Source organism: Dendrobium catenatum, unplaced genomic scaffold, assembly GCF_001605985.2.
Source record: "Dendrobium catenatum unplaced genomic scaffold, ASM160598v2 fragScaff_scaffold_1427, whole genome shotgun sequence".
Taxonomy (NCBI): Eukaryota; Viridiplantae; Streptophyta; class Magnoliopsida; order Asparagales; family Orchidaceae; genus Dendrobium; species Dendrobium catenatum.
The window spans coordinates 1176841-1194115 of NW_021319889.1; the positions used below are offsets into that span (position 1 = coordinate 1176841).

General features: G+C 35.0%; 1 protein-coding gene across 1 annotated transcript; it reads left to right on the forward strand.

Moving 5' to 3' along the window:
* Positions 1–4683: 4683 nt before the first annotated feature.
* Positions 4684–6698, forward strand: LOC110099692 (RING-H2 finger protein ATL13-like). Its single transcript, XM_020826920.2, has one exon. The coding sequence runs from the start codon at positions 4917–4919 to the stop codon at positions 6276–6278; it is 1362 nt and encodes a 453-aa protein (XP_020682579.1). The 5' UTR covers positions 4684–4916; the 3' UTR covers positions 6279–6698.
* The last annotated feature ends 10577 nt before the right edge of the window (positions 6699–17275 follow it).

The following is a 17275-nucleotide window of genomic DNA, read 5'->3' on the forward strand; positions in this document are numbered from 1 at the left end:
TGATTATACTATTGTTAGTAGTATATACTAATTTGTTTTTGGTTCAATCAATGAAGGAAATTTACAATATAAATTTACACTTTTATTTATTTAGGTTTCGTTTGAGACGACTTTCTTACTGTTTTTAAAGCAATTTTTTAGTACAGAAATTAAAATTTTTGTACTAAAAAATTGCTTTAAGAAGCAGTAAGAAAGCGGTCCCAAGCGAACCCTTAATCTTTATTTAATTAAGGACCTACGGTCAGATTTCCCACTTTTGCAAGCATAAATTGTGAATCTATCAGTGCTCCATAAAAAGTTAATAGACTTTTTGAATGTCAACCCTCTATTATTTATGTTTCTTCTATGCTATGCAAAATAGCTTTCGATGGTGTCCCCCCATTATGACTTGGATTGACCAAGTCATGTGCTAACTTGGTCAACTCGGTCAAATAGGTCTAATGGGTATTGGGTTTGAGCCATGAAAGAGTTTGAATTTGTTTTGGACTCAAAAGGGGCTTAATGGGTCAATTTTGACCCATTAAGACTTGGGTTGACCAAGTCAAAGGTTGACTTGGTCAACTCAACCTATCATGCCCATGTCTGGGCAAAATCGAGGTCAACAGCGGGCGGGCAGCGGGCAGAGGCGGGATTCGAAATTTTTCGAATTAAACCGGTTGGCGGCCCGCCAACCCGCCGGGTCAACCCGAACCCGACCCGTTTTTGAAACGGGTCGATTTCTGGAACCCGAACCCGACCCGTTTTGAAATCGGGTCGGGTTCAACCCGGATTTTCCGGGTCGGATTTTCGTGTCGTGTCAAATATTGACACCCCTAACTTTAGGGACCACATACTCATTCATTTGGTCCCTAAAGAATGACTTTTATTTTGGTGGCACAATGGGGTTTTGACCACAAAATTCATAGCTAGTTCATTGAGCAATGTTGCAAATGACAAATTTGTTGTGAAGATTACTGTAGAATAATTAGTCATAAATTATATTCGATTGGTCTGAGAGATTTGTCGTTTGAGTTTGTAATAAAGACATAGTCATGAATGTTTGTTGCAAAATGATTTTATGATTGTGATTATCCGTTCATTATCATAGTAAGAACGGGAAACTATTTCGTAGCAACAAAATCAATGCAGTTTTCAGTATCACTATAAGACTGAAATGATTCAATACATTATTATACTCGTTGATTCATAAACGGTACAAGTAAAAAGTAAAAATACATATAAAAAAGAGATAAAATACAATATATTATCTCCTAAAGGTAAAAGAACTAAGAGATAAAATATTTTATGAATGATAATACAAATTAAAAAAAGAATCCCACTATTATCTAATCATTGATGCATATCCAAGCACAACTTTTCAACAAAAATTATATAAAAAAATATGATTCATATGTATATAATAATTGAAAAGAATACTATCATATCAGTGTCAAACCCTAATTAGTAGCCCACTTGATGCACGGGACAACCAAATTATTGATGTTTTAGCTTTGATTTTACTTGTTTAGTAATGTATAATAAGTCTTGATACGTGTGCAAAAATTATCTTGATCGGGTATCAAGTTGGAAACTTTAAAAATTGAATCGGATATCATCTGAACTTTGATTTCAGCAAACTTATAATCGAACTGAACGTCTTAAAAAAACGAACCCAACAACACCGAATTCGACTCAATCTGAGCTCAAATGGGTCCAAATTATATAAAGGTCTGAAGCGCTGTTGGAGGAATCGAACCACAATTTGGATTACCAAATTGTTTCCAGTGTTTATAGTCAAATCGAGCGGATCGACGAGACAAATCCAACGAGTCCAAGGTCAATGCATTCTGAAATTACTAAGACAATCAAATGTCCATCAAATGATCCATGATCAAGGGATTCAACATCGGCCGTCCATCCAAGCCGCTCCCCATATGCCCTTGATATATCCCACCTATTTACGGGCCCTCCCACCCTAGGAAATCTATAAATAGACCTCCTCTTCTCTCTTGAAAGGGGGGCTCCAAGAAAGAGAACAAGAGAGAGATCGGAGATCTCTCTTGCCTCCTCGCTCCTCCTCAACCACCGCCTGAGCTCGCTAGACCACCACCTGAGGGCCTAAGCTCCGTCGAACCACCGCCTAAGGTCGAAGTTCTGCCGGACCACCACTTGAGAACCTGAGCTCCGCCGAACCACAACCTAACACCGGAGTTCCGTCTGACCACCACTTGAGGCCCTGAGCTCCACAAAACCACCGCCTAACCCCGGAGTTTCGCCTAACCACCACTTGAGGCTTTGAGCACCATCGAACCACCTCTTGACGTCAGAGTTCCACCAGACCACCACCTAAGGGCTAGAGCTCCGCCAGACCACCACCTGAGGCCCGGACTTCTACCGGACCACCACCTGAGGTCTGAACTTCAACTGGACCACCACCTGAGTCTCAGACTTCTGCCAGATCACCACCTGAGGCTCAGACTTCTATCGCACCACCACTTGAGGCCCGAACTTCTGTCGAGCCACCCCCTGATGCCCAGAGTTCTCCCAAAGTACCGCCCTACTACTACAGTCTTTCGGGCCCCTATCTCCTGCTGACTACGATCCTTCCGACCTCCATCGTCTACTATGACCCTTTAGACCTCAATCACCAAATAACAGTCTTTCTGACCCCGATCTCCTGCCGATTACAGTTCTTCCGACCTCCGTCGCCTATTATGGTCCTTCCAACCTCCATCACCAGACAACGGTCTTTCTAACCATGGTCTCCTGCCAACTATGATCTTTCGGACCCCTATCTCCTACCGACTATGGTCCTTCTGACCTCAGTTATCTTCTACGGTCCTTCCAACATACATCGTCATACAACAGTCTTTTTGACCCAGACCTCTTGCCTAGTACAATCTTTCCGATCTCTATCCTACCAAATATGGTCCTGCCAACCAAACAAACATGTCTATGTTGACTATTATAACTCCCATCATGTAATGCGCTCTATATGATGTACATTTGTGACATCAAGCCAATGCCTTCTCCCAAGAAAGGGCCTTAATTGTAATCAACTGTAAATACGATTGGATTCATTCAAACTGGACTAGTCCCCGTGGTTTTTCCCCATTTTCAGGAGTATCCACATAAAAATTTTGGTATCTCTTATAAATGATGCATCTTCTCTCTTTCATCTGCTTGTGTGCTGAATCTTTGTACAATGCTAAGACATTAAGCTTTATATTTCTCTACCGCCGCGAATACTCAAGGACGCAACAAGTCTTATCAATAATTACCACATTATGCATTTGTTTTGTTATGTTCTAAATGTAAGCACTTGTGATGAATGATAAATATTAGTTGATGATAAATTAAAATTTATTTGATTCGAACAAATATGAATGACCCCTCTTGTTTTTTCTCTTCATTTAATCCTTGGCAAGATAATCTCTCTCTTTTTCACTTCCCTTTCTTCTATCATTCATTCTCTTCTATTTCATTTCAATGCTATTGATTTAACATACTTATGCTCTATTATGAACCTTAAATTACATTTAAATATTCTTTAGCTATGCCAACATCCACATAAAAAATGCTAGCAATAAATTCTTACAACAACCATATAAGTCATAATTCAATCTCTATTCATATTTAGACTTCGTTTGGGATGATTTTTTTACTATTTCTTAAAACAGTTTTTTAATATAAAAATTTTAATTTTTGTATAAAAATTTATTTTAAGGAGCAGTAAGAAAGTCATCCCAAACGAAGCATTAATTTATATCAAAGCAATTTAATATCAAAAATACCTTATAAATCACATGAAAGGAGAGTAACCTTCAAATGAACAGATGAGCAAATGAAAGCAGATATATACAAAATTAAGGGACAAGACTTTCATAGCAATACTATCGCAGAATCTCACAATAAGCATCACAAACTGATAAATAATGCATAATCACAATGTTGTATGTAAAATTCACATTTAAAATATTATATTGATATATTCACGATAGTATCCACATTCTTCTGAATAATTATTCTGTGTGGATACTGAACGTCATTCGGAGACCAATCAAAATGTATCATGCCACCCTTTGCTCGGTACCACGGCTCAATACTGCTGACATGACTACACGTAATTTGTATGCGAACATAGAACTGTGTCCGACCTATACGTAGAATAATTTCTCCCCGAGTCAAATAAAATAGCAGTTGACAATAGTCATTAGTGAAAAAGTGAGAAATAAATTAACATAAGGAGTAAATAGCACATCATGAGTTCAATGATGCAGAAATTATTATGTGTGGATGCCGAACACAGTTCAAAATGAGCCACATCATCAATACAAAGCTGGGTACCGAGCGGTACCAAACAATACCGAGCCGGCTAATGAGCAAAACGTGATGCATTTTGATTGATCTATCGAGAAGGTTTGGCGTCCACACAGTATAATTTGGGCCAACGATGAGTTATGAAATCTATACTAATTTGGCCGTATGTTAAACTGTACAGTAAATTAATGTTCATCTTGGATTTGCAGCCTGTTATCTCTTCGAAGTCAAACTGAAGATGAAGGGAATAGCCTATCCTATTTTTTTTTTAAATTCATCAGAGATCTATCTCATCATCACTAACCATCATATATTAATTCTCTATCCTTACCCATCCCTCTTATCATACTGCTTTCATTCATTTTCTCCAACCACAGCTATTACTAGCTTTAATTGCTTTGGTCTTCCTCCTCAGCCATTACAATCAATTCATTTAACTCTCTGTGCCTCCCATAATTCCTGTATCCATCACTAACCCACCCACCTCTTCTTCTTCATCACGCTTCTTCTCTTCTGAGACTCTTCTTCTTGAATTCACACGAGAGCTTAACTTAAATCAAGCTCTGGTTAGTTCTTCCTCCTCTCTTTCTTTATGCCTTTCCTGAAAGCCAGTATACATGGATTGGGTCTCCATGAATCCATCCAAGGAGATAATTTCCTCCATCTCTCCTCCTCCTCCACTTTCCATTACCAAATTTGAGAGTAAAATCAGCCCAAGCATCCTTCTCATAATTGTAATACTAGCAGTCATCTTCTTCGTTTCTGGTATTCTTCACCTTCTTGTTAGATTCCTCCTTAGACCCACAGTAAGAGAACCAGAAGATTCAGACAATGGTACTGCTCTACAAGGCCAGCTTCAGGAGCTCTTCCATCTCCATGATGCAGGGGTGGACCAGTCCTTCATTGACACCTTACCTGTTTTCCTCTACAAAGCCATAATAGGCTTAAAGGACCCATTTGATTGTGCTGTTTGCTTGAGTGAATTTGAGCCACAGGACAAGCTCAGGCTTCTTCCCAAGTGCAGCCATGCCTTTCATATTGAGTGCATAGATACATGGCTTCTTTCCCACTCCACTTGTCCTCTTTGCAGAAGAAGCCTTTTCCCTGATTATTCTCCAGCTCATAATAGCTTCAATCCAGTAGTCCTAGTGCTTGAATCTGGAAGTGAGAGTTCAAGGGAGTTTCTGGCATCTAATAGAGAAGAACCTGGGCTGAATCAACACCTGGGACTCCCTGGAGAGAACGATTTTACGCCGCGGGTTTCGGATTCATCTCGCAAAACATCTGGGGTTGTGATCAAGGAGGAATTAAGTTCAGCTTCATTTGGGTTGCAGGATGAAAAGGTTGTATCTGTTAAGCTTGGGAAATTTCGAAATGTTGATATTGAACGAGGAGGAGAAGGAAGTAGCACTGGCAATAGGAATTTTGAAAAGAGCCAGAGGAGATGCTTCTCCATGGGTTCATATGAGTATGTAATGGATGAGAGCTGTATGCTTCAAGTAGCACTCAATTCCATTAAGAAGAAGAAGCTCAGTGTCAAGAGACCAGGTTATCGTTCGGCGATGTCGGAGTGTGGTTGCCATCCAAGAAGGGAAGAATTCAGAGCCTTGGATGAATTCAACAGTTCTGAGCTCAGAGCTAACAATGCTTCCAATCTTCACAAGAAGGAGAGCTTCTCAGTTTCAAAGATATGGCTCCAACCAAGACAAGAAAAGGCGGTTTTCGACCGCGATTCTTCAAGAAGAGCCTTCTCTTTCCGCTCGCCATTGCATGGTTTCCTCGCCGAGGATTCCAAGAAGAAACGATTCAATTCAGGAGAAGAGTGGGAGAAGAGTGGAAGTGAGATGGATCTGGATGTAGAAGTTGGTAGCTGTGTCAATAGTTCTTGTTCTCAGATTGAACAAACTCCTTCATTTGCAAGAAGAACACTTCTATGGATTGTAGGGAGACAGAACAAAGTTGGGAGCAATCACTTATGAAATGGATTGAATTGCAAATGTTTTAGCTTCAGTTTTAGTTTCAGTTCATTTCTGATGCATGCAAAATACCTAACTTTACTCCAATACAATAATCTCACATAAACTTTACAGTTCTCATCAGATTTGAACTTAAATTCAGAAGAAAAAAGAATTCCAATATGGTAAGCTTTCAAATTCTGAATGGAGGAGAAGTGAAGGAAGATTTGAAATTCAAATTTGTGTATGGATGGATCTGTTTGCTTGTAGGTATGGGTTAGCTTCCTCTCACTGTCATGGATCTGTGAAGTGTTACAGCTGGCTTCTGCATTTAATGATATCAATGAAGAGAAAAGGAGGGAGGTTAGATGTTCTTGTTGGGGACTTTATGTGTGGCTCAGTGTAGAGTTTTTTATATGGAAATTTGTTTTTTTTTTGCTTCAATTTTTATCTTATTACAAAAAAAAAAAAAAGTTTCATGCAATTTAGTTTGAATTTGAAATCTTTCAATCAGAATTTGTACTGTAAATCGGAATTTCTTAAGAAACCCAATTTTCATGTTGAATTTCTTGATTTGCTTATTTTAAAAGCTGATTATGTTTTAAAAAATAAAATAAAATTATTTTTATTTGTTCTCATTTTTTTTATTTAAGCTGATTTGTTTATTTTTTTAATCAGAACTTATTAGTATATTATTAAATATTTAAGAAATTTAATATTGTAAAAGAAAATAAATTTAAATTTTTTTATTTTAATTTTGTAAAAGAAAATAAATGTAATGAAACAATAATTTTAATTAAAATAAAACTATTATGCATGTTTTTTAATATTTAATAAGAATTTTTGTTATTAAAAACAGTGTAAAAATAAGCAAAACAGTTTAAAAATAAGAAATTCAGTTATAAAAAATTCGGTTATAAAAAAATTCGATTATAATTTCGGTTATAAAAAGTAAGAAAAGGTTTAAGAAATTCGGTTATAAAAAATAAGCAAAACAATGTAAAAATAAGAAACAATGTACATGAGAATTTTTTAATTAGAAAACCGGTTTCTTAAGAAATTGAATTTTCATGTCCTAGTTTCTCTTCATATTAGAAAAAAAGAATTAAGAATTTACAAGAAAAATTAAGAAATTTATAGAAATCGGGAAGTAAAATTCGATCCAGTCTCTTTTAAAATCACGATCAAAGTTCCAATTTTTTTTTTGAAACGGAGTATCCCTCCTGTTGCCACACCCAAAAGAGCATTTGGCGGTGTGACTAATCTCGACTGACCTAGAAGATGCAGCCACCTCAGAAATCTCTTGGCCCACACTTGATTGAACCCCACTTAAGAGGCGCTGCTGCTCGAGGGGAATCGAGCACGAGTTGGGAGGTTCACAACCAACTCGCCTACCAACTAAGCTAAGCAACAATGGGTGTTCTGGTTTCTGTTGAATCAGGATAATTAAGTTTCGTATTTGCTCATTTTTAAATTTTTTTATTAACTTACTTTATAAGTAATTTTAATTGAAAAAACACACTTTTTTATAAAATGCGCTTTTTTCTGATGCTTATGAAAAAAATTAGAAGTTACACATTTGGCGTATTTATGCCTTGATTTTGAGAATAAAAAAATAATAAATGATCTTAGAGAAGAAGAGGCCTCACACGTGTGCAGACACTTCTGTGAAATCACTGAAAAGATGGCAGCAATCGATTGAAAACTTAATGATTTTAGGTTATTTTGTTTCTCTTTCTAAGTAATTGGACCATAGGAAATTTGATGAAAGCTCATCAATGGATTCTGTCGGATTTCATTTAATTTTCATGCTTGAATCCCAAGCAAAGTTTGATCTTTCTGTTGCAGATTTTTCTTGTTTGAGAATTTTCTGTTTAATGGAAAAGTCAGTTTTCTTCCTATAATTTCTTGCAGTTTGAGTATGCCGAATCTGATGTGAATTAAAACCACTGCACTGCTTATGAAAAACGCTTATTGGAAAGCTAATTCCTTATACTTATTTGGGTGGCTTTAGAGCTATATATGTTTGTGCTATTCTAGGTAAAAATTGAATATTCCTTCACATTTTCATTTGATGGGATCAAATATGAATCTTGGTGTAATATTTAAATTTTAAAAAATTTTAAATTAAGATTTGGTTTGAGACCGCTTTCTTATTTCTTATTACTTTTTGTATAAAACTTGACTTTTTTACGAAAAAGTTGATTTAAAGCAGCAAGAAAACCGTCTCAAACAAAGTTTTAATTTCTTGTTAAATTGTTAGGCGTATATATAACAAATACTTTTTGTATAAAAATGTACTTTTTTACTAGAAAGCTGCTTTAAAGCAGTAAGAAAACCGTCTCAAACGAAGCTTTAGTTTCTTGTTAAATTGTTAGGCATATATATAACAACTAACATGATTCACTTTTTTTTTCCCAGCATAAGAAGTCTCAATCCGTGATTATAGAGCCCAAAAATCACTAGCAATAAAGAGGACAATAATTAAGCCTTACTGTATTAAGATTTCAGATGGTAAATCATTATTATTATTTACATAAATATAACTTTTATTATTTACTCACATAATATTTAATTTTTTAAATAACAATTAAAAATATCATCCTCTTTTAACTTCATGTTGCTCTTCTATCAGCTTTCTCAACTCTTCATCATCAATGATTTTGGGACTGATGATCATGCCACTGATTGCAGCAACAGCCTCCCCAACAAGATGTTTTAACTACTTACTCTCCTCTTCCTTATCATTAAGGGTTTCATTCAAGACTACATGCACAGACCTCTAGTCCCGTCCATGGCAAATTTTCAGAGGGCAAATTAGGTTTGAAATAAGACACTACCTAGAGATTTTCGCCCTCATTTTGCGGGGACTTTTTTATCTGACGTATAGTAGCAATATGATTTGGTATTTGAAAATTTAATATTTAAAATTTGAAATTCACCACCTTGCACTTAAAGCGAATGGTGGGGCAAATGGTGATGCCGGCGCAATATTGGTGCAAGTTATGGTTTCATTGAAAATTTAATATTTAAAATTAGAGATTCACCACCTTGCACTTAAAGCGAATGGTGATGCCGGCGCAATATTGATGCAAGTTATGGTTTCATATTGGTGCAAGCCCAATATTTAAATTTCTAAGAATTTTATACATAAAATTTAATATAATATTATTATTTTTCAAAATATCTAAATCCATAGTGGATTTATTAAATGGCTTAAATCTACTTTTCCTTTTATTTCGTGCAACAGGGAAATGCTTATTGAGAAATAAGAAAGAGAGGAGAGAGAAAGAGGGAAACTAGGTTTTGACAATCATAAAGCGATTTTCGTCCATCGGCCCAGTTGGGAAATTTGCTCGTCCTGAGGTAGGTTACATTTTGCCTATTTCATATTTTAGTTATTTTGCATTTTTGATATTTTTTTGCTCAAATTTTTATTTTTGTTATCGAAAAATGACGATAACTTTGTTTTGGTAAAACTTTCACCGTGTAATTTTTAATATGTTGTAGAGAATGTTATTATAAATATTTTGAGTATATTCTAAAAATTTTTTGCCAGTTGATTTTGAAAAAAAATAATTTTTTTCTATTCAGATATTTCTTTTGACATCTAAAAATAGTGCTTCAACTTAATTAAAGCTTGAGAATTATATTTTACACAAATTGTGGTAATTAGGTTATGTTTAGAAATTATGAATTTTTACTCACTAGTATTTCTGTTGTCTACCGTTGGGACAATTTGACAACTTTTGAATTCAGTCCAATTATGCTTTAATTAATGAAATGCATTGAAAAATATGTTGTGAAGTGTTGTTATGTGATGCCGGCGCTAGTGGGGAGTGGGTAGCCAATGTGGGATTCTGTTATGCCGACGTTAGTTGGCGACCAAGGTGAGATTCTATTATGTTGGCACCAGTGGGCGACTGAAGTGGGCTTCTTTTATGCCAGTGCTAGTGGGCAATCAAGGTGGGATTCTGTTACCTAAGTGTTGTTATGCCGGAGCAAATGAGCTATCGAGGTGGGATTCTGTATTGAAGTATTCGAGTGAGCAAATACTTCATAACAAAAATCGTGTGTTATTTTCGGGTGTCAATTATCACAACCCAGCCCAACCAGGACGGATCCTATCATTTTGAGTTACGACGGCGAACCCAAGAATCTAGTTTTGGAATTTCTTATCAGGCATTCTTCCAATATGCATTGAAAAATAGACTACATAGCCACTAAAATTTTTAAATACAGAAAAACTCATCCACAAAGTATTTCTTTACATACATCAAAATAATCATATACATTACAGTACATGACTTCAGGCATAAGGTACATAACATAAAAGTAAACTAGTCATGACTGTACAAAAATCAAAATGATAAAATACCTATAATTTCATATCAGATTCTGTTCGGCTAGTCCACAACTTTCTTTCCTTTCCGAGATCCTGAAAATCACGAATAAAACCACAGTGAGCTAACAGCTCAGCAAGATCACACTAGTCGAACTAAATTTCCAAACACTCTCATTTAAAAATGCTATACAGAAGATTTAAAACAGCTTACTTCGAATCACTTGATTACTGAACTGGAAATCACAAAATAGAGATACATAGTAATTCATTCACTGATTCATATAACCGTGCAGAATTCAGATATTCATCAGAAATCCAGATAAACACACAGAATTTGGATAATCGTATAGAATCAGACATAATTCAGATATTCGTACATAAATCAGATAAATCATATTGAGTTCAGTTAATCGTACAGAATATATAATCATACAGAATCAAATAACAGATACCAAAGAACTGAATAAAATTCATATCACAGAATCGTACAAATCACATTTTCAAATCACATTTCAAATCTTTCCCTGACACAAACAGAATCTCAAAGGATTCTTGCCCTTTATGAATTTTTCTGACATAGACAGAACCTCAAAGAATTCTGTCCACTTATGCTTCCCTTTGTGCTTACAGTACCAGAACATATCAGATATACATAATTATTTAGATCAGATTTCCTTTCCCAGACCCAGACAGAATCTCAAAGAATTCTGGCCCATTATGCCTCATTCCCTGACACAGACATAATCTCAAAGGATTCTGGCCCTTTATAACTCCCAGCATATTTCATTCAATCACATATGCATATACATCATCACATAATATCATTTACAAAGTAATTAAGCTTGTATCAAAATATCATCAGATAGTATAACAGTAAATAACAAAAAATTCAACGAGGCAAAAATGCACAGTTTCAAAAAATTAACAAATTACCAGAGATCGTGTAAAGTAACGTTTCAAAACTTTTATTGTACTGAAGCATCATTTTTCAATATTCAGATAATTTTCTATTCGATAAAAATCCCGCAAATTTCAAAATACCTGGTAAAAAATTTCCAGAAAATATTCAAAACATGCAAATTCATAATCTCTACAACATACCAAAAGTTATGCGGTAAAAGTTTTACATGTGCAAAGTTATTCCCATTTTTCACTAACGGATACAAAACTTTAATCGAAATATTCGTTAAAACTCACATTTCTGAAAATTGAGATAGGCATAATGTGCCTTACCTGGAGTCGATCAACTTTCTCAACTGCGTCGACGAATGAAAACGAACCGAAGTCTCCCAAAACCAGGTTTCTTCCTCTTTCTCCTTCTCTTTCTCTCTCCTCTTTTTCTCTCTTCAAAATGTGTCAAACAGGCAGTTATATAGAGAAGAGATATTTTCAATCGTACGGACGATATTTTTCGTTCGTCCCGGGACGATCGGCTCCTTTCGTGTTCAAACAGAATTCGTATAGACGATAATTATTTTTCATCCTGGGATGATCTCCTATGTACGCAAATCGTACGGACGATAATTATTTTTTGTCCTGGGACGACGACTATGTACGCAAATCGTACGAACGATAATTATTTTTCGCCCTGGGACAATTGGCTATGTATGCAAATTGTACGAACGATAATTGATTTTTGTCCTAGGACGATCGACTCTGTTCAAAACTCCTAATCATCCAGACGATTTGTACAGATGAACGCTACATAATTTCAAAAACAACTTCAAAACTTAAGGGTTTCACATCGATAGCCGATTTTGATCTCTCTCGTTCGATTCGACTGCGAGCTGGTCACAATTAGGCAAATTTGACATTCTGATTAGTACGACTCACTCCGTTCGACGATCGGATGTCGTTTTACCTTTAAAGTGATGTGTCGCACCCGTCGACCGTCATTTGAGTTGTAGATTACATTCCGTTTTGCATGTGTTTTAGTGTAGGGGTCAACATATATATATATATAATTCTCATATTATAGCATGTTAAAAATTCCATCTTTTTTTTGGGTAAATTAAAAAAAAATAAAATCCATCTCCGAATAACAGTATAGTTATTCCTTAATATCGGTCGGCTTTATTTTCGCTGAAAGATCTGTACTTTTAGTGAGACATTCAGAAAGACTTATTGAAGACATTACTTCTTGTTTTTTTATTATTTGAATGATACTTTTGACGTCTTTCGTAATAAATATAGCGTAGAATTAAGACGATCGGAAAGCAGTTGAATTAAAGACTGAACTGCTTTGGTCTAAAGAGAAAAAAATGTGAATTCTATTTCCTTTCTTTCAACTGTGTAAAAATTAAGCTATAGTTAAGTACTATTTGCCTCTCCTTCAAACAGAAATATTATTTGGGATAATTTTTTTTATTTTTTATCGTAATTTTTAAGTATAAAATTTTCTTAAAATAAGCAAAAAAATAATGATAAAAAGCTGTCACAAATAAAGTCAAAATAATCAATAATAAGCATCACCATCAAATGATTTGGTAAAGAGATATGACAAATGATATGTAGTAAGGAGTAAGATGCCTATTTAAATCTTTATACGAACAAAATGACTCATTTTTAACATGGTTGGTGTGTTATGGAAACTAAATTTTCATTTTCAATATTGTGCGTAACACATTGATTAATATAAATGATGCAGCTATTTCCATAAAGCAAGAAGAACAGAACAAGAAGAAGAACTAGCAACAAGCAGAACTATTTTTCGTGTGTGAGCGCGCTACATATTCTCTTGTGGTGAGAGTGTTGTGTGTGAGTTTTAAGAAGTAATAGAGTGTTGTTGTTACTGCTAGTGTAACTATAATATAACAAGTAGAATAGGTTATTCTTGTCGCTGAATATGCTCCGCATCACCTTGCTCCATTACTAGAAGAACTCAAGTCCTAGTTTTATCATCTATGTCAGTATCAGCTGAATGTTAAGGAAAAATATCAGCTACATTAAATGTGGAAGGAATATTAAGGTGTTTTGGTAAATCGACAATATAAACTTTTTTGTTGATTTTCTTGAGGATTGGAATTGTTTTGATCTTGCAAGGAAATGTTTTCTCGGTGGAAATTTTTCTCGACAGAGATAGACCCACAGTAGTTCGCCTGGATGGAACACTTTGTAGTGACGATGTTTATCAACTTGTGCCTTATAATGCTCATTGGAGACTTGAAGTTTGCTGCGAACATTAGACAACATATTGGAAAACTGGTTTGCCAAATCAATCACCATTTTACTTCGACATTTTGGAAGGACAGCAACATACACTTTATGATTAGATGCTTTAGTGTATACAATGCTAAATGGACTATGCCCATTCAAGTGGTTAGGCATGGAGTTGTAAGCAAACTCTGCTTGGCTTAATACTTCATCCCATTGTTTGGGGTGGTCTTGGACTAAACAATGAAGCATTTTGCCAAGTGTCATGTTCACCACTTCGGTTTGCCCGTCGGATTGGTGATGGTAAGCTGAACTAAGCTGTAAACTAGTGTTCATCACTTCCGCAATTCTAGTCAAAAGTGGCTTCTGAGCTTGCATCTCGATCTGAAGTAAAACTTCTTGGTATACCATGGAGACGAACAATTTCATCAAAAAACAAATGAGCAATGTGCAGAGCACCGAAGGTTTTCTTACAAACGATAAAATGTGACATTTTTAAAAATCTGTCAACAACCAACATAATAAAATCAATGCCATATTTGGTCCGAGGAACTCCAAAAATAAAGTCAAAACTTAGATCCTCCCAAATCATCTTCAGAATAGGAAGATGCGTATAAAGGCCTACATTCTACCCGTAGTCCTTGTATTGTTGACAAACTGAACACCGCTTGATGAAACGAGATACATCTCTGCATAGATGAGGGAAAATAATTAAAAAAAAAAACGCAATTGCAGCTATTCAACACTTTTGTCTCTTCGCACATGAGCGGCAAGACAATTACAATGAATCTCTTTAATTAATTGATGACCCAGGATAATACATGGATGTAGAGCAAATCATTTTTAATTAAATAGGTACCCATGATGGATGGAGAAGCCCAAGAGTCGTTCCCATGCTCCATAGGCGTGCCAAATGTTATGGAACTCTCTGTCTGAGGCATACAGGTCTTTTAAACACTCTAGGCCAGTTATTTCGATTTATGTGAATTGGTGTATTTGGGAGCTTGGTGGTCAGTACATAACGCAAAATCTTGATGCAAAAGATAATGCTCCCAATGCTTAAAGGCCCTTATGACGGCATAAAGCTCTTGCTCGTAGACTGTCCATTTTGTGCGGGATTCACTTTGTTTTTCGCTGAAAAACTCAATGGGGCGATGATCTTGTGAAAGAACAACTCCGATGCCTGTTGTCGATGCATCGGTGTCATCCTGGAAGGGCTTACCGAAATTTGGAAGTGCAAGTATAGGCGCAGTGGTATGAACTTCATTAATCGTCTCAAATCTCCGTTGTTGTTCACTACACCAGTTAAAAGTTTTGGACTTGATAATGCTAAAACCACGAATAAATCTCCTATGGCAGTTCACAAGTCCATCGAAACTCTGATACCAAGCTGATGTGGGTATTTCCAGGAAGCAGGAACCGCAGAACAAGAAGAAGAACTAGCCGCAAGCAGAACTAATTTTCATGTATATCAAAATTCTGTAATTCTAATCAGTAAGGCTATATATGTATTTTCTCTTGTGATCCCAAACAGTTATATGAACTAAGCAAATAAAGATAATGGTGAGAGTGCTGTGTGTGTGTTTTAAGAAGTAACAGAGTGTGGCTGTTAGTGCTAGTGTAATTAAAATATGTTAAGTAGAATAATAGATTGTTCCAACTGCTCGCATTTTGCTCAGAGCCTGTTGAAGCCTTTGTTATCAATCAATATGCAGATCGTTTATAGTATTAGACCCTACCAACTCAATTTGCTTTGTAAATACAAAGTTAGCTCGCCTGTTCCATGCATGTGTGCATCGATTCAGTAATCCGGCACCGGCTTGGTACTTAAATATAAAAATAAGCATCTGAAGCATGTGGGGGTAGGTATAAGTGAGTAGCTGACTCGCGAACCAGTTTTGACTCGACTCGATAAATGTCTGATGAGCTAAAAAGTCAAGTATGGGCTCAGCCTGACTTGACTCGTTAGCTCGAGAGCCAACTCATTTAAAAAATATTAATATAAAAATGCGCTTAAAATACATTAGTATTTAGAATTTTAAGAACAAAATTTTTAAAAAAATATTTAGAAATTATATCATTTTCTTATATTATGTTATTCTTTATTATATTTTCTTTTAATATTTTATTTTTTAAGCCATTTTATTATAATAATTGCTTAAATTTCTCTCTTTCACGCAAACGAGCCGCCTCATGAGCTGGCTTAAACTCGTAGAATAAAGCTCAAGCTCGAGCTCAACTCAAACAAGTAATAAAGCTCAAGCTCAACCTGACTCGTTACACCCCTAATGTGGGGCATATTTTTCCTAAGAATTTAAATACTTAGAGCTTGATTGCCATGCAGAATGAACTTATGATGATTTGCATTATGCAGCATTTTATCACTTTTCTTTTTCATATAGATCAAAATGATAAAATATTAAAGTAAAATATTAAAAATATAATATTGTTTCTTGAAGCGCGGGCGGGCAACGGGCGGCTGCGGGATTCGAAATTTTTTGAATTAAACAGTTTCCGGGTTGACCCGGCAACCCGCCGGGTCAACCCGAACCTGACCCGTTTTTTAAATGGGTCAATTTTTGGAACCCGAACCCGACCCATTTTGAAATCGGGTCGGGTCCAACCCAAATTTTCAGGGTCGGGTTTTCATGTCGAGTCAAATATTGACACCCCTATTGGTAATCCAATGCTCTGACAGGGCAACTCCACATGGCAAAGGTGTTTGGGCTCATGTGGGACGGGTCAGGTCCTAGGCTTGGATGGATTGATCTGATCAAGCGACGAGAGGCAAGACAGGAAGGACGGGTCGATCGCGAAAGGGCGAGCCGTTGCCTCAGAGCCATTTTGCCCATTAAAAAATAAAATCAGTAAATTTTATTATAGTAAAATTAACAAATTAAATTAATAAATTAATAAGTGAATTATATTACAGCAAAATTAATAAATTAAATTAGTAAATTATATTTCAGTACAATTAGTAAATTATATTATAGTAAAACTAATAAAATTAAATTAATATGTTAAATTAGCAAATTATTTTTTAGTAAAATTAACAAATTAAATTAATATATTATATGTTAGTAAAATTAATAAATTAAACTACTAAATTAAATTATAGTACAATTAATATATTAATATATTATATGAGCAAGTCGTTTAAATAGTAAACCACTTCTCATATTATATATTAATTTAATTTATTGATTTTACAGTAATAAATGTACTAATTTAATTTATTAATTTTATTATAGTAAAATGTACTAATTTAATTGATTAATTTACTAAAATCTAATTTATTAATTTGACTTTGTAGAGCAAGAAATGGACAAATTTTTATAAACTATAATAATATTAATAAATTAATATATTATTTGAGCAAGCCTTTTAAATAGTAAACGACTTCTCAAATTATATATTAATTTTACTATAATACAATATACTAATTTAATTTATTAAATTTACTAAAATATAATTTACTAATCTAATTTATTAATTTTACTAAAAAATAATTTACTAATTTAAT

Excerpts from the sequence above, each read along its gene's own strand:
- LOC110099692 (XM_020826920.2), top strand. The coding sequence starts at position 4,917 with ATGGATTGGGTCTCCATGAATCCATCCAAGGAGATAATTTCCTCCATC.